General features: G+C 53.1%; 5 protein-coding genes across 5 annotated transcripts; all 5 read right to left on the reverse strand.

Annotated features, from left to right (window-relative positions):
• Positions 1–50: 50 nt before the first annotated feature.
• BBK36DRAFT_1129434 (hypothetical protein) lies at positions 51–1,133 on the reverse strand (the record flags this gene model as incomplete). The annotated part of the gene is made up of 3 exons (XM_024891737.1): positions 51–429; positions 508–827; positions 930–1,133. The coding sequence occupies 3 exons, from the start codon at positions 1,131–1,133 to the stop codon at positions 51–53; spliced, it is 903 nt and encodes a 300-aa protein (XP_024745705.1).
• An 855-nt stretch (positions 1,134–1,988) lies between these two features.
• On the reverse strand, positions 1,989–3,943 carry BBK36DRAFT_1129280 (Pex24p-domain-containing protein; the record flags this gene model as incomplete). The annotated part of the gene is made up of 2 exons (XM_024891724.1): positions 1,989–2,522; positions 2,576–3,943. 2 exons carry the CDS (start codon positions 3,941–3,943, stop codon positions 1,989–1,991), a joined length of 1,902 nt encoding a protein of 633 aa, XP_024745706.1.
• A 2,581-nt stretch (positions 3,944–6,524) lies between these two features.
• On the reverse strand, positions 6,525–8,595 carry BBK36DRAFT_1129077 (cobW-domain-containing protein; the record flags this gene model as incomplete). The annotated part of the gene is made up of 7 exons (XM_024891705.1): positions 6,525–7,040; positions 7,149–7,376; positions 7,456–7,644; positions 7,702–7,912; positions 7,979–8,281; positions 8,342–8,427; positions 8,488–8,595. The coding sequence occupies 7 exons, from the start codon at positions 8,593–8,595 to the stop codon at positions 6,525–6,527; spliced, it is 1,641 nt and encodes a 546-aa protein (XP_024745707.1).
• Positions 8,596–9,209: 614 nt separating this feature from the next.
• Positions 9,210–11,522, reverse strand: BBK36DRAFT_1129273 (glycoside hydrolase family 5 protein; the record flags this gene model as incomplete). The annotated part of the gene is made up of 1 exon (XM_024891722.1): positions 9,210–11,522. One exon carries the CDS (start codon positions 11,520–11,522, stop codon positions 9,210–9,212), a length of 2,313 nt encoding a protein of 770 aa, XP_024745708.1.
• An 825-nt stretch (positions 11,523–12,347) lies between these two features.
• BBK36DRAFT_1172613 (MFS general substrate transporter) lies at positions 12,348–15,125 on the reverse strand (the record flags this gene model as incomplete). Its single annotated transcript, XM_024895752.1, has 13 exons — positions 12,348–12,421; positions 12,494–12,846; positions 12,903–12,967; positions 13,020–13,105; positions 13,158–13,334; positions 13,391–13,462; positions 13,514–13,537; positions 13,594–13,810; positions 13,867–14,098; positions 14,154–14,247; positions 14,302–14,598; positions 14,671–14,955; positions 15,026–15,125. The coding sequence occupies 13 exons, from the start codon at positions 15,123–15,125 to the stop codon at positions 12,348–12,350; spliced, it is 2,076 nt and encodes a 691-aa protein (XP_024745709.1).
• Between the last annotated feature and the right edge of the window lie 1,717 nt (positions 15,126–16,842).

Below are 16,842 nucleotides of genomic sequence, written 5' to 3' on the forward strand. Positions count from 1 at the left end.
ATCATCAAGGCCATATCCCTGCAGCTACCTCCATCCATCCAGTATCTTCATCATGCAGACCCAGATCCCCGAAAAGTCGCATACCCCCCCTGAACAACCTCACCACTCCTCCCTCCCTCTCCCACCCCTTCATCCTCGCCCACCAAGCTCGTCGTCACCTTCCACACCACCACCGCCCTCAAAAACGCCAATCCCGAAGTCCCCCATAACATCATCCCGCAACTCATCAAGACGCACTTGGCCACGCCGTTCTCCTCCCAAACGCCCTTCATCCACAAGCTCATCGCAGCAACAGTCGCGAGCGCGAGAATAGCCGCCTGCAAGTAGAGCAGCACGACCGCAGAGAGGAGATAGATTTCGTGCATCATGAGGGTCGCAAAGGAGAGGATGAGGACCGAAGTTGTCGCCAAAGAGGGAATACTGCGCAGCCTAGGTAAAGCGTCATCATCATCAGCATATCGAAAAGTGACAACAAAGGGGATATATATCGAGGACTCGTCAACTCACATGTCTCCAGAAACACCACCCACATCCCCCCTATCATCCCTCCACATCCCCATCCACGCAAACACCGTCAACACGCCCACCGCAACGCCGCTCTGCATCGCCAACACAACCCCATGCACAACCACATGGACAAGCCACCTCATCTCCCCTCGTTTACCAGCCCGAGCACCGCCCAGCAAGTCTCCTCTCTCACACTCATCATCGCCCTGTCGAGGTAACAAATCCACCGTCGAACCATCCATCCACCAAAACGGCGCACCTCCCTCAGGCGGAACACCTCCTCCCAGGCCATACTGCCCTCTCTGCCGCCGCTGCTGCTGCTGGCCATCGCCATGATCCGGAGTCTGGCGGTGATTACGATACGCAGAAATATTCGCCGCCGTCGAAGAAGTCTCTGAACCCACCACCACCCCCTCGCTCACCATCCTCCTCCCCAAAGGCGACCAACCACCCCCCGAAAACGTCGCGGAAGACGACGTCATCGCCCCAGGGGAGACAATCTGCACCGTTCCCGAGGACGACACGCGATGGCTTGGGTGCGGAGGCGTAATCGATCGCGAGGAGGACGACGAAGATTCTGGTGATGAAGATGACGGCGGTGGGAGAGCAGGCGAAAAGACCGTCATGGAAGTCGGTAGGCTTTGGGTGTGAGAAGTTTGACGAAGCTTGAGCCCTTGCGCTTTTCCTATGGACCGGAAGGTGTCACTTCTCGGAGAAAGATGAGAGGACTCGAGTTTGGCATCCCTGGATTCATCATTCTTTGACTTCCTTTGATGGTCCTCGTCCGCTTCGACGGTGCTTCCGCTCGAGGAACCCTCTTCAATGTCCGAAAGCTGCGGCATCGCTCTCGCTTTGAATGCTGATACTTGCGTTTTCACTCTGTAGCTGCTTTTTCCCAGGCCCTTCGATCGATGATATTGGAGAAACGTTGAACAAGGAGGAACACGATAAGGGGCCAAACCCCGACTGAAAGATGCAAGGTTGAGAAATGAATCTCTTTCTTGGAACGCAAAAGAAAGGAGTTTTGAGGAAAAGGAAAAGAATGTTGTGGGAGGAGGATGAAAAAATGAGGAAGAATGGGAAAACACGCAGTGCAAACGGATTTTGTTTGGCGAGAGTCAGGAGTCCCGCGCCAGCTGTAATTCAAACTGCCAGCTGGCTCGAGGTGACGCATCACCAACTTGCTTCAGTAGTTTCACAAGACAGGGTCAGTCTTCGCCCAGTCTCCTCACACATTGGCGCCTGAATGTTCAGCTGCAAAACGCAATAGCATAAGTAGGTACTCATATTCATACAGCAGTAATCCATAACATCCCAATACCCTGTCCGCGACTCCCGCCAAATCCAGTAAACTTGCTAGTCAATGCTACTATGATGATATGTTGTTACAAGAAATCTCAAGACGAGCACTTCAGCCATAGTCAAGGCAGGCCAGCTCTAGAATGAAAACACCAAGGGCGCTCCGAAAAGCTTCATCCGAGTCATTCCAAGCTCATGCGCGCTTCATCCCCAATCCCCCACTGCCCGCCCTCTTTGCCCGACTTCTGCAGCTCAAGCGCGACGGCAAGATTCAGTGCGCTGTCGTCCTCTCCGGCAATGTCGCTAGCAACGTCGCTCGTTCTCCTCGGCCTCTGGCTGCCGCTTCGTCGCTTCTCCTGTCTCTGACTGTCCAGACGGAGACTATCCCCGGAACGATCAGTAGTCCGTCTCCTCAGGGTCGGCCAGAACCGCGACGACGTGGAATGTAGCGAGGCCGTATCATCTGCAGCCTTTACGCTCAACGCATCCGAGACCTGGTCTTGATCCTCGTTTGGTGTGGGATCCGGAGGCTCGACTCGCATATTTTCGTTGGCTGTGGAATACGATGTTGTGTGCGGCGTGGGTGTCCTCTCGGTAGCATCCAGCTCCTGAGGAAGCTGAGACTCGTCCACCTCCACCAATTCGGCATCGCGATACCACTTCCTGCGCCGCGTCCACCGGCCCCAGCCATCAATTCCCCGGCGGCCGTTTTGCCACTGACGAACTCACGTTAGCCAAGCAACACCGCTGGGACAGGAGAGCAAATTACCTTGTTGTCGTAGTATATCCATCCATTCTTCCCTTCGGGACCATCATAATCCACCGCGCCCTGATCTTCAGGGTCTGGTACGCCATCTACTCGCCATCGGCTGCCCTCTACCCATCGCCACCTCATCCGGCTTCCATCCGCAACTTCGGGAAGCTCAAACTCATCTCGCGGTGGCACGGCGTTGTTATGCTCGTCTGTCCATGCAGGCCGCTCGTAGGCAAAGAGATTCGACGTCCACCCCAGGCCAATCCACCGCCGCTGATTCTCATATATAATGAAAGTGAACTTGACGCCGGCACTCTTCCCGCCGTTAGCGGTGCCGTCTCGTCGACGGTTCACTTGCAGGCTAGAGGTTCCCAAGAACGATGCCTTGCTCATCTGTGACTCATTTATATCTGCGCCATCCCTGAGATGGTATGTCTTCGGCGGGCTATCGAAATGGAGACCAGTAATGGCCCCAGCAAGCTTGCGGACGGATTTGCTTCTCCAGATAATGGTCCTCGTAACCCGCATCACCCTCGCATGCCATGTCAATATGATTGTTCCCGCCACTAGCACAACTCGTCGCGTCGTAATGATCCTAAACGGCGACATGGTCAGGACGATCCAAAAGGGCGTCATGATGAGGAGCCGCATGAACATGGCAGTGAGTGCCGGTCTGGTAGTTGCGCTGGTCGGGGTCCGCTGGGTGCTGAGGAAGTCGGTCATCTCGAGAAGAGGGTCCATGAGGACATTGCATCTGCCGGTAAACTCTTTGAGGGTGTCGACGATTTCATCCAGCGTCTTCTGGTGTTTGGTGTTTGTGAGTTCAGACTTGGCCCGGGCATGGCCAGACTGCTTCCCGTTGGGAGTCTCCTCCGGATTGCCGCCTCCATTGGCCGCAGCCTTCTTGGAGGCGGCAGCATCTTTGGTCACTCGCGCAGGCTCCGTCCAGCCACTGCTGCTCAAGGGACTATATCGTCGCCCGTACATGCCCGCTATCAGCCCCATGGAGACGACGATGGGGCCGGCTCGCATGAGCACGACATCGCCATAGAGGACGATGGCCCAAAAGGAGCACAGCAGCAGAAAGCTCTGCCATGGGTCTCCGGTGCTCCATGTGAGCAGCCCGACAAAGGTGTTGAGCGGCAGTAGGAAGGGGTGGCTGTATGCGAGCGCGCGCGTGATCTGGGGAGGGGTGGCAAGGAGCAGCGGGCTCTTCTGGTGGACGAGGACGGTCGATCGACGGCTGTTCCTGGAGGGCGTCGTGGCCGAGAGCGTGACGGGGGAGAAGGCGGCGTATGTCGGGGGAGGAGCAGCGCCTAGGGTTGTGTTGGAGTCGTACGACGGCGGCGACGCGCCGAGAGACGAGCCATCGCGGGAAGACATTGGCCGGTTAAGCTGTGAGATCCACGGAAGATCCTGGGGTTCGAGGTGCGCAGATGGTCAGCAGAGAAGTCGCAGCAGGCGCGCATCAACAGTCAGGCGCAAGCACTAGCAGGCGGGAGGGTCAAAGGGGACGATGGCAGAGGCGCGGAAGCGGCAGCAGCAAATCGACGACGTAACGAGAGGGAGGCATCTGGCCTGAGCTGAGCTGGGATCGTGGCGCCAGGAAAGGCTGACGAGAGACGAGCACGACGAGCCAACGCAAGGCCGAGGTGCGTGTCTTCATGACATCACCCTACCAAGCCAAGCCCTGTGCACTTGTGGCACGTCGATCCAATAGCAGGCGTCCTCGTTTGTCTCGAAACTGGCGAATGCGCATGGAAAATGGAAAAGGGTGCAATTTGGTCGCATGTGTTTATAGTGTGGTCATGGGTATCAGGCAGTAGCAGGGAACAAAAAGGCTGACACCTTCGCAGAGGAAGGCATCCAGGAGCACCAAGGGCAAAGCACAGCGCAAACCAGGGAGCAACTCACAATGGCAGCCATCTAAGGCAGCGGTTCCGTCGTCTCCGCCAGCCCAAAACGTCATTGGTCGAGCCGCGGGTTGTTTAGGCTGCAAACGGGCGAATATGCTTGTTGGATTCACATGAAGCTGCGCCGAACAAGAGGCGCGAATAAATGGCTTCTAGAAGAGAGGGAGAAGAAGAAGAGAAAGAAGAAGTTGGTGAGAGTCTACAGGAGAAGATACGAACAAAGAATAAGAAGGAAAGGGTCAGCTGGCTGCATTTCATCCCCGTTGATGCTGCTCTGGCAGGAGCCGAGGGCAGGGCACCTGCTAGCAGACGGATGACGGCGTCTGGCCACGTGAGACTCCAGTTGGATGGACTCCGATTTCACATGCAAATCAGGGGGGGGCATTGCAGCGGTAGACAGTACTCAGACTCCGCTCGGACGATGCACCCACAAGGGGGTACTGGATACCTCGGATCTTGTCAGAATGCAGAAATGCCCTCCACGGGTACCTTGATTTGACGTCTGGTGCCTGATGCTGGTACATGTGCTTGTACCCAACTGTCGCTCAAATGCGATGTCTTGCAGCTCTCCATATTTGAGCTGGTGATGCAGTGGGATAACTCACAAGCAGCGGATATAGGTGTGATGGTAAGGTAGAGGTAGTAGTAACAAATTCAGAGTCGAGTCAAAGACAGTCCCATGGCGAAATTGCACTGCACAGGGATCCCCCATCCGCCCTTTTGACAGCGCACAATAAGCTCCAGATTACAGCTGACAGATCCGGGGAACTTCTGCAGGGGCTACATCATGACCTTCACAGAGCATGCACAAGACGGAGGAGATTTGCCAAGTGCTAAAATAAGATGTTTATTGTGAACACGTGATACTGGCTACTACCGTGTCGAGCTGGTTGTCATGATGCCGATGGTACCTGGGCAGTAGGTATCCTCATAAAGAAAGAAATGTAAAAGGGCGCGGAAGACAATCTGTGCAAGCCCTTGAAAGCATCGAGACGTTTGATGAAAGCTTCGGTCCATGTTGAATGGATGCTTCAGTCATGTTGAATAAAAATCCTCCAGGTAGTGATCAGAGCGATGGCTGGAGTAAGACCCCGTGTACCTATATCGAAGTCAGCAACTCAACAATCCCCCAGCGACTTTCCTCTCAGAGAAACGCCCATGCGCAGATGCACTTACAGCCAGAGCCATCATCGTAGCTTGCAAGCCTTTTATTGGCCACAGCCACAGCCGCAAGCCATGTTCACAGGCTCAATGATCAAGGGCCTGCGTCCAGGACAGCCGCACCACGTTCCAGGGCACGAGGCCTCGTTGGTTGCTGCACTTCCGTTCATGTTGCCAGCCATGATGAAAGATGAGTGGTGCTGGTTACTTGCTGAACTGTGTGTCTTTGTTTGAAAAGTTGTGGGAGCGTAGAGAAGAACTTGGTGGTTGTTTTGCTTGGTGACGAAGACTGGATGGGTATTGTGTGATGAGGATGGAGCGAGAAAAAGAATCCTTTGAAGGGAAGAAATTGCGAGTCTTATATACCTAGAGCTCTGCTATTTTGGGTTGAATTGTTTGTTGAGATACCTCGTTTGTGCTGACTTCGCTGGACAGAGGTTCTATTCCTGGAGCACGACAACATCTAAGCAAACATCAGATATCTCAGCAAGCACCATCGTATCAGGCAGACGCCGAGACGATGAAGTAATATAGCAAAAAGTCAAGCAAACAGTATTTGAGAAGCGTCCAAGAATATCAAGTGACACTGAGAATGTTAAACAACCACTCAGGCCATAAAGCAACGCCAAGAACAGAGGGCAAATCCCGGGAACATATCAAGCAAACACTAAGGGTCTTGAGAAGTTGCTGAGAGGCTCGACCAAGCACTGGACAACACTGGAACAAGCCCTATGATATTGGCTTACAACGAAGCAAGTATCGAGCAAACACCGAGGACCTCAAGCAAACGTATCAATCGACTCGAAAGGACAGTAGGCAACAACAGCAGAACCTTCTTTTCTCGTCATTGTCCTGCCAGACTCAAAATCACGTACTTTTCAACCACCACTCTAATGATCATGTCCCTCATGGCCCTCCTCATCATCATCCCCCGGCCAATCCGGAAACCCATCCTCAAACAACTCCTCCAGCATCTCCCTCCTCTCCCCCTCCGTCACCCCCTCCCTCCTCATCACCCCCTTCCACGCCTCATACTCCCCGTCCGTAAGCAAGCACCCGTCAAGCATTTCCTCCAACGCCTTGTGGTCCAGCCCCTCCCCGATGAAGACGAGCTCCTGCCGCCGGTCTCCCCACTCGCCGCCCTTGGCAATGTCGTGCTTCACCATGGCGTCCACGTCCTCGTTGCCCGTCGTGTACTCCTCCGGCTGCAGCGTGCAGAACCAGGAGCGGCCGCCGGTGAGGGTCAGCATCGCGCCGGCTTGGGACCACTCGCCGCAGCGGTGGGGGCGCGTCGCCATGAAGATCTCGCCCTTGGAGCGGAACAGCCGGGCGAGCGTCGGGTGGGCGCGCTTGTTGGCCAGGATCACGTCGTTTTCCGGCGGCGTCATGCCATCCACTTCCATGTCCTCATCGCCTTCTTTGTCATCATGAGTGGGAGAGGTCGCAGTTGCGGGAGTTGAAGGGGGATGAGAAGGGGTTGCCGAGCTGGCATTGTCTCCTGAGGAGGAGCCGACACTTTCGACGTCTGGAAAGTCGACCATTTCAGCGTCTTCTCCCTCTTCCTCCTCTCCTTCGCCGTCATCATCATCGTCATCAGGCTGCTCCATCTGCAAGATGAACTTGTCGTAGATCAGTGCCCAGAGTCGTTTGGGGTGGAAAGGCTTAAGACGAGAATAGATAAAGTTCTGCACGTTGTACTCCTCCGTCTCCGGCTTAGGAGTCACCACTTTGCGGCCATTCACCTGTACCATGACCTTTGTCAGCCGTTGCCTCACCGAGACTTCATGTGGTTAGGGTGATTAGAGGCATAGGGAAGCTCACCTCTCGTACGGTCATGGCATGCAAATCCTGCAACCAGCCATATCCAGACTGCGCCTTTTCAAGATCGAAAAGCCCCGTGTTGACCAGCTCCTTGACATCCACCCTGCTGTACTTGGATTCGAGGATCCTGGCCCGGTGGTTCAGCTTCTTGATGAGGTCAATCACTCGAGCCTTGGTCTCGTCATTGATCTGATACATGACCATCGTCAGTTCCCAGTCTGCACGCATTCAGTCAGGCCAACTCACCATGTCAATCTTGTTTAGGATTATCACATCCGCAAACTCAATCTGATCAACCATGAGATCCGACACCGTTCGCTCATCTTCTGGAGTAACGTCATCCCTCCGAGCAGACAACAGATCCACCGTGTCAAAGTCATGCATCATCGTAAAGGCATCAATGACGGTAACCGTCGTATCCAGACGAGCAAACTTCTGCAGCCCACCAGCCTTCTTCCTACACAGCTATTAGCACTGATGCCAGCAGCCGGATATAGCAGTTGCAACATCTTCGGAAGCTTACAGTTTGTTGAGGACCTTGACCATGTCCTCGTCAAGGCCAGCCATGCCATCACCCTCGGTCATGAGGCTCATCTGGTCTGCCAGCCGCGCGTCAAAGGTCTCGGCAACCTGCTCCGGCTCGCTGATGCCGCTGCTCTCGATGATGATGTAGTCAAACTGCTGGAGCTGGGAGATCCGCACGAGCTCCTCGAGCAAATCTCCTCTCAGGGTGCAGCAGATGCATCCATTCTGCAGCGCAATGACTTTTTCATCAGTCTTTGTAAGTTGGTGAGTCTGCTTGATGAGAGAGGCGTCGACATTGATGCTACATAATCTCAGCAAACTGGCCTTTTACTTCCACGGTACAATAGCATCATGTACATACGCTCCAATGTCATTCACCACAACAGCAATGCGAAGTCCATGTTCACTTCGCAGAATATGCTGCAACAGAGTCGTCTTGCCTGAACCCTATATTTGGATCCTCGGTTAGGACAACCCAACCAGATAAAAATAGGACAGCAAACTCACGAGGAAGCCGGACAACAGCGTCACGGGCACCGGCTTAGACGGCACCAAGACGTCCGTCTTTTTTGCCTTCTTGGCTTTTGACCTCGTTGTTCGTCGTAGCGGCGCCATCGTGATGAAGCAGGCCTCTGGAAACAAAGAGAAAGCAGTTTCTAAACCCAGAAATTGGCAAATTCAGGTTTGTGATCAGGAAAAGTTTGCACACTTTCAAAATTCCATTTTATAGTACATCACAAGTCATGGATGGCACAATGTCCCAAAGTCATCCGAGGCCATCAAGGTGGCCAGCCATGTTCCATCAAGGTGCATGTTGGATATCGCCTCACTGTAAGTGCGTCCACACGGATCGGAAGCTAGCGTTTGTGTCAGCGCTTGGATCGAAATAACTCCCGGACCAAAAGAGGATTTGCTTTGGTCCTCTCATCATTCGTCAATACTATCGCTGATCCGCTCATCTCAAGCCCAATGATAGACGGTTGATATGACGTGAATAGGTAATGGATAAATGATCGGTGATATGCCTAGATATGCGTGGATCCTTGTCGGGCCAACATATGGTACCCCAGGTCATTCATGCAACTGGGCCAGAGGAGCATGAATACAATGAACAGAAAAGAAACCCTAACTCCGTGTCATGCACGCCTGCCCAACGGCGTCTGATGATGCGCGCCACAAGCTCAATGCAGTTACAAATTTCGCCGCTTCAAGAGCATATACCAACAGCTTCACATGAGACAGCAGCTTCCCAGGTTCAGGCCGTAGCCTGCCTGGCACTGCTCCAAGTAGCCTGCTTCGTCAGACGTGCCCTCAGGAAGGTTGTACTTTCGTACTATGCCCTTGGCCGTCAGTGTCTGCTCTCCTTCGGGATGCCACCACCGTAGGAGCTGGACGAGTGTGCCCTCGCTGCTATCAAGGCCAATCTCCCATCTGCCAGCCGAAACGGTGATCTCACATTCCGACTTGGGGAAGTGGTACTCTGGAAGGAATATGATCGTCGGTGTATCGTCGGCTGCAGCGTGTGGAGCTGAAACCTTGATGTTAAAAATGCATTTGCGTAGATCAAAGCCAGAAGAGACGAGGTTTCCCGCCACGACCGTCGGTGTTGGGCGAATAAAGGCCTCTGCGGCACGGTAGCCCGGGGTATTCGCCAGTTCAGGGTCCTTGTCGGAGGGAGCAGAGCTGATGGATGGGTTCGTAAGTGTGCGTTGGAGGTTTCCAGGGTGGACGCCTGCATCATCTAGAGCGTCCGCCGTAACGACAGTGGAGCCGTTCTTGACAAGACTCGTCGTCGATTGATCCAACGCGGGCTCACTCATCATTGATGATGTCTCGGGGAGCTTGTCGTCCACCGAGATGATGGACAGATCCTCCCCGTTCCACTGGTCTCCTCTCTCGTGATCATTTGTCGTAGAGTACACCCATAGGCAATACCCTTCCATTCCTGATCCTTCCGCCGCAAAGTAGTTGGCATCCAAGGCCGCAGATTGGCTCGAGTAGTCTCCTGTCTTGTATGCTTTCTTGTCATCCATGTCATATGGAATACCAAACTCGGTCATCAAGCAAGGATGGTTGCCCGTCCGGTCAATACCCTCTTGTCGAAGGGTTGCCAGTTGATCCCGCAAGCAGTTTCGAATAGCTGTCTCGCCAATTCTGATGGCAAAAGCAGGGTGCCAGTACTTGCCCCGAAGCACACCGACGACGTCGACGTTCCAACTGCTGTTCCAGTGCTTCGTCATGAGGGTGATGCCATCGTAGAAATGGGGCGTAAAGACCAGCTTTGGATCATCATCCTCTGTGCCCTTGATCTGGGGAGGAAGCTCCAGGGTAGGGAACTGCATGAGCATGAGGCAATCCTTGTGGATGCTGCGGCAAGCCTTGTTGTACTTCCTCCAAAAGTCCATGAAGTAGGTGTTTGTGAACTCTGGGTAGTCAATCTTCTTTCCAGTGTTAGGGTTCTTTGCAAAGTAGTCCTTCTTCAAGAGGGTATCTGTTGCGATATCCCACACGCCGTGTTGGGCCCAGACGCACTCGCCCAGCTTCCACCCAGCATCACGCTTCCATCCGTATCTCGAGTCGTCATACCCTTCAGGCAGCCAAGCGAACTCGCCGTGCGGGTCCACCAGCTTTGTTCCCGTCTTGTAAGGCCCGAGACCTCCCATCTCCCATGTGTCGATCTCACAAGCTCTGCCCATGCCCGTCAAGAAAGTCTGCCACATGGTTGGGCATGTGCCTTTTTTCAGAGGGTGCTCCTTGGGGATGACGGTCAAGTCAACATAGCCAGTCATGCCTCTGTTTGGCTCATTCATGCTCTCCCAGCCAATGACAACTTCATTTTCAAGGTCCCCGGCCTCGTGAATGCGCTTCGCGAGATGGGCACAGGCATTGATGAAGTGATCCTGTAGGTAATCCTGAATATTGACGCCGTCGATGATGCACTTCGGGGCGAAATCCCTGCCTGCAAAGAAAAAGGTAAAGATGGTCCCCGCAGCGAGTCGATAGTAGTTGGTCGACCAGATCATCTTGGGGAAGTTGTCGGGGTCGGGATATGTGTTGTGAACGATGGCCGCCTCGGTGGCAGCGAAGCTCTGGGGATTGAGCCCACAAGCGTAAATCGTCCACATTGGGGCTCCCGAACCACCGGTGAACCTGGACCAGACGTCCTGGTGAGGGTCCATGAAGACATAGAAACCATACGACTTTGCGATCCTCAGAACCTCAATGGTGTGCTGAATGTATTCCTCGTCGTAGATGCCCGGCCCAGCCGCCTCAAGGGCCTCCCACGTAAACAGGTATCGAATCGTATTGAAGCCAAACCGCTTGATCCTCGCAAAGTGAATCGGGGCGTCTTCCTTTGTAAACGGCCGCTGGTGAAACGTCACATTGTCGCCGTCGAAGAAGTCGTCACCGACGTGAGAGGGCTGGTTGGGTTCGCTGGGCAGCTTCGTGTCTCCGGCAACGTTGATGCCGCGAAGGACCACCTGGCGGCCGTGGGCATCGCGGAACTGGCCGTCCTCGATGGTGAGGCGAAACGAAGCCATGCTTCTCGCCAGACAGTAGAACCGAGCTGGATGAAGTTGGGTAGAATTGTCTCGATGGACTATCCAGCGCAGGAAATGGAAGGGAGGGGAGGGCTGGGGAGCGATGACGGAAGATGCAGATGCTTCGTTTCGCTAAGGTCTGGTACTTGACCGACTTGGCTGAGCCGAGCATTGCCCTGGATTGATAAGGTAGGATCCATGGATTGGATGTCACCGGTTCAGCGGTTTCAGCGCCCGATTCCACTAACGGACAGCGGTCTCGAGCAACTGGAGCCGGCTAGCGCTGCTGCTTCCCCACAGCGGGAGACGCTTGACTCGATCTCATCCCATTTGCTTCCCTGATCTCGATTCTCCGATATCCTGCACCAACTCGGCAGATCCGGGTGGCGATGGATGGCGAGTGCGAATACGAGAGTATGTATGTACATAAGTGCCGGCATTGGAGGAATCAGTGACCTTGGGAGCCGAAGTAAACATCAACATGCCGAAACCAAGCCGTGCCGTAACACACCACATGTTTATACTACGGAACAAGGCGTCTCTCTCTTTAAAAACTACTAGGTATACTGACTTGACTGATATTCCTTCGAAACAATACAGGGTAACAATTGAAATGAACATGATCAAGAACAGCAGCTTCCATATCCCAACGTCAATATTGTACAGGCTCAAAAAAAAAAAAAAAAAACTCATCCGCCCAGATATCGCCATCCCATTCAGTTCCCAGCTGCCATTAACATTACACGTATCCCACAAGACAAGTCTCATATCTGTCGAATCAAATCGTTTCCCATCACGCTCATTCCTTCACAGCATCCGGTCAAGTCAATAACGGATACTCACCGGCCCGTCATTGTTCGTTGCCTGCATCTCCGAATCATCGCCGTGATCGGTTGCGACTTTCACCCCCAGCTCTTTGGATCGAACGGATCCATGCTGTTCTTCCGCCTGAGGACCATCGCGGGAGCGACTGTGTGCCAACTCCACCGGCTCTGGAACCGACGGCTCGCTATAGTATCCAACCAAATCAACAGCTCGGAACGGCGCAAGGTCTTCGCCTTCTGATGGACCCCAGATCAGATCCTCGTACAGCTCCGGACGAGGCTTGGGGCTTCCAAAGATGTAGTATCGGACCAGCCACGGAAGGTACTCGAACAGCTGGAAGCGCATAAACTTTCTCTTGGATACGGCAAAGATGTGGTCCAGCTCTTCGAGACTCCGGCGCTTTGTCTCCTCTACGAGCAAGAAAACCATGACCAGAGCGACGACGTTGAGGCCGGAGAAGAGGCCCAAGGCGCCGGTTTCTGTGAGGCCTGCGTTTATGCTTTGCAATGGTTAGCCCAGAGCAACCGGTGATTGGAGCCTCGGACTCAATCTTACCTCGGGAAGACGATGGACAGTAGGCCGGCAAAGCCCAGATTGATTGAAATAGCCCACGCAGTGCCCTGACATGCGGTTAGACTGGCAGGAGGCTGAAGAAGATTTGATTTGACTTACCGCTTCTCTGTGAGATAGGGGAAAGCTTTCTGACGCAAGAGTAAAGGGAATCGGCCCCAGGCCTGGCGAGTACACGGCGGCAAAAACTGATTGGGTGTTAAGAAGACGTTCAATAAGAGGCCTGGCCGATTTACTAACCGAACAGGAAGAAGGCAGCAACTCCGACTCTGATGTTCCGAGGCTCAATCGTAAAGGCCAGAGCGGCACCAAACATGAAGAGCGCCATGAAAGGCAGCGTTGCCAGCAGCCATTTCCGCCGACCCAGCGTGTCGATGCTCCTCACAGCCGGTAGCGCGCACAGAAAGTTGATGGCCCCTATCGAGGAATTAGTACTTTTTTAAGGAGCAGACGAAGACAGAGGGTGTAGTTACCGAAGCCAAGACTGTATGCCATTGGAATGAGCTTGGAGCTCGCATCGCTGCCGGCGCCATTGAACAGATATCCTAGACTCTATGAGCGTTCTGTCGAATATATCTGGTTGATACGGAACTTACCCGAATAGAATGCAAGAACGTTAACTGCAAGAGGGTTAGGAGATGTCATACAGGAAGAGGTTTCAGAAAGTTTGGCTTACTTCCGCAGAGTTGCTGGGCCAAGTTGACGGTCGAAGTCGAGATGACAGCGTTATACAGACGCCTCTGCTGGAACAGCTGTGCGTATTGTCTGAAAAAGTCCCGAATAACCCACACAAACCCTGGTGACCGAAACGCATGGGCGTCCAGGTTACCCAGAGCCATGGATTCCTGTTCGAGCGACTTATAGATGAGATACATGTCTCGCAGCGCTTGCAGCTATCATCGTGTCAGCTGTAAGTGGCCTATCAGTGAAGAAGAAAGGGATGGCGAACCTCGGTATTTCGAAGCTTCTGCATGCTGATGAATGCCTTTTGGACATTGTAATTTGGGCCTCTGGTAAGATGATATCGCGGCGACTCTGGGCAAAGGAACAGTGTGATCATAAAGAGGAAGAAGCTCGGGACCATGGGTGCTGCGTTGATCAGTGAGAGTGTCGTCACGCTCGACTGCGCTTTTGTGAAGACGAGGTTGAAGGCAAAGCCAAGCATGATGCCGAATGCGACCCTTTCATCGTAAGTTACTGAACGGCATGAAGAAGATGATGGGAGGCATGACCTACCACAACTGCCAGGCCAGGATGGCAGAGCCTCGCCAGAATCCAACAGCAGTCTCTCCGGCAAGAATCGGCGTGCTGACGGCCTTGATGCCCATCCCTAAGCAAGCAATTAGCTCTTACTCACAGATTACAGATCCTTGACCAGACATACCGACGCCGTTGATGGTCCGTATCCCGAGTAAATGGTACCAAGTCCTTGCATATGCCGCACCTAGAGAACTTGCGAATATCAGGAGCGCAGCAACACAGATGCCTCCCCGTCGGCCAAACCAGTAATTGATTGGCAGCGCAAGAGGGCATCCGATCAGCGCGGCAAAGAAAAAGGGCGCTGCGTTGGCAGCCCCGAGCTTCCAGTTGTCGGCACTCGTGCTGTCGGGTCCGAGATCTCGACGAAGCCCCCATTCTTCTCTGTACAGCGAAGCGCCATTGAAGGAGGACTGGACAAAGCCTGTTTCGAGATGATTGGCTTAGTGAAGGACGGGAGGAGAGGAGAAGAAGTGCGTGTAAGAGTATTTCTCACCCTGCAACAAGGCCGCAATGGAAACTGTGAGAATGACGATCCGCATGCCCTTTTCACTGAAAGGAACATCTCTCTCTCGTCGCAGAGCATGTTTCTCCTCTGCCGTCAGCTGCACCGGCAGAGTCGACTCGAAGTTGTAGCCTTTCTGCCTCGCAACTTCATCATACAGACGAATGTCCTTTGCAACTCGAGCGGCACGAATGAGATCCTCATAGCGGACAGATGGCAAGTGATTGTCGACAAAGGACTGGACATCCCTCTCCAGTTCTTCATCCGTGAGGTGTGCTATTTCCGTCAGCATTCTCCGACTCTAGAATTCAGTCCTCCTCCTCTGACTTCCAGATTGCAGTCATACCTAGAGCGTTCTCGATAATGGCATTGCCGTTGGCCCGTCTGCCTCGGCTTTGAGCCTCATTGCGGGTCGACGTCCGAGTAATTCGCCCTGTTGAAGCCATCATGAAAGCCAGAAACTATGGAATGGCATAAATCTCTTGAATAAAAAAGCAATTATAAGGTCGAAGTAGACGATATTATACTAGGAAAAAGGGAAAAAATGCGCGTCAGTCAACCAGCGGGCAGAGTGCCGGCAATCGTAAGACGCTCGAGACACCATGAACACCGGGCGCCTCATATGACTGCATTCCTAACAGCTTGAACACCGCCTGTTTGATGCATCACATACTTGTATGCACAGAGAGAGATCGGAAGAGAGTTGCCTGCCTCGAAGTCACATTCTTGACTGATCATGGTTTAATTACAGTTCCTACGAGGCAATGCCGCATGCTCGCGAAACTAGGCATCAGCATCTCAGCTTCTATTCATAGAAAGGCGAGAAGACTTGTCATGCTTTGAATACAAAGGAAGACGCCAAAGGAGAAGGAACAATGAATTGTTCGCAAAAAGGCGAGATGCAATGAGATGCTGCAATATCTGGCCTGTGGCTATCCACGGAAGCGGATCCTGGTTCAGAGATGACATAGAAGAGATGAGGCTGCGGCACTTGTACTGAGGAATGAAACTGGGGTCAAGCTTTGTTGGTTGGAGAAAGCGACTGAGCTTGGACGAAAATCGGGTATTCGAGTCTACTCAACGCCGTTCAGAGGCATTCGGGCCTTGGAGCATGAAGCCGATGGCTGCCTCAACAGGCAGCCTTGAAGTTCTAGAGCTTCATTCTGATGGACAGCCTTGATCTTGGCTTGTCAGAACTCATAATCGTGACAAGAAGCAGTTAGTTGAGCGCAATCTCAAGAAGTTCCGGATCTGAAGACTTGCACTGGGATGGCTACGAAGTAAGTCACCTGCATGTGAACCGTTTGTTTGCTTGTTTGTTCAGAGGGGAGTTGCTGTAGCCCACTTGGCGAATGTCATCGAGACTTGGTAGAGGAGTGGTTGGCTGACATCAATTGATCTTCCAGCAAGCTACCAAGCCTGGTTCGTTCTTATCCTCATGTGGTCTGGATGGAATTAGTCCCTGGAGACCGCTGTTGTCTGCAGTAGCAACAAAGACAACGTGGCGGGTGAAAGCATCACGCGCCCTCTGCTGACTTTCGTTGGAGTTGCTAGTACCGGTCTTGTAGATGCGCCCACACTTGTTGTGTCGCTCATGGCGAGGGAAACGCGATCGTTGTTTACTTTGATATTTCTGGTCTTGTTTGTTTGATTCTTCAGGCCTGTTGTCGCTAATCCTGCTGCTGAGCCTTTGGCCGTCAGTCTGGTCTGCTGCCCCGAAGAGAGGGTACAGCCCTTTCTCGAACATCTTTTGGCCCTTTGAGCTGCACATCATGGTTTGCACTCTGTTCAAGATACTTGACCACATCTATACGTGATTCTGGTGTATGTCGGGAGAATGGTGGACGATTGTACAGATGACTGAGTTTCATGTCTGGGTGTTGATTCATGATGACTTCAGTTGGTGTACCTACATTACTAGGTAGTAGTGCTCATAGAGGTGATCGGTAGATCTTCGGCTCAGTGTGTTGCTTGTCAAGTGGAGGCTCATGGATCGCTTGCATCACTGAATCTCAGGCCTGCCTCATCCATCACCACCTAGTCATTCGCTCAGATCCGCCAGATACGTCAGTCTTGCTTTCAGATATCTGCTGATGAAAGAGGTCCAATTTATCATGACATAGATTCCTTGTAACAGATTTTTCTTTCTTCTTTTTGTGCAGC

The sequence above is a fragment of the Trichoderma citrinoviride genome (assembly GCF_003025115.1).
Source record: "Trichoderma citrinoviride strain TUCIM 6016 unplaced genomic scaffold BBK36scaffold_17, whole genome shotgun sequence".
Lineage (NCBI taxonomy): Eukaryota > Fungi > Ascomycota > Sordariomycetes > Hypocreales > Hypocreaceae > Trichoderma > Trichoderma citrinoviride.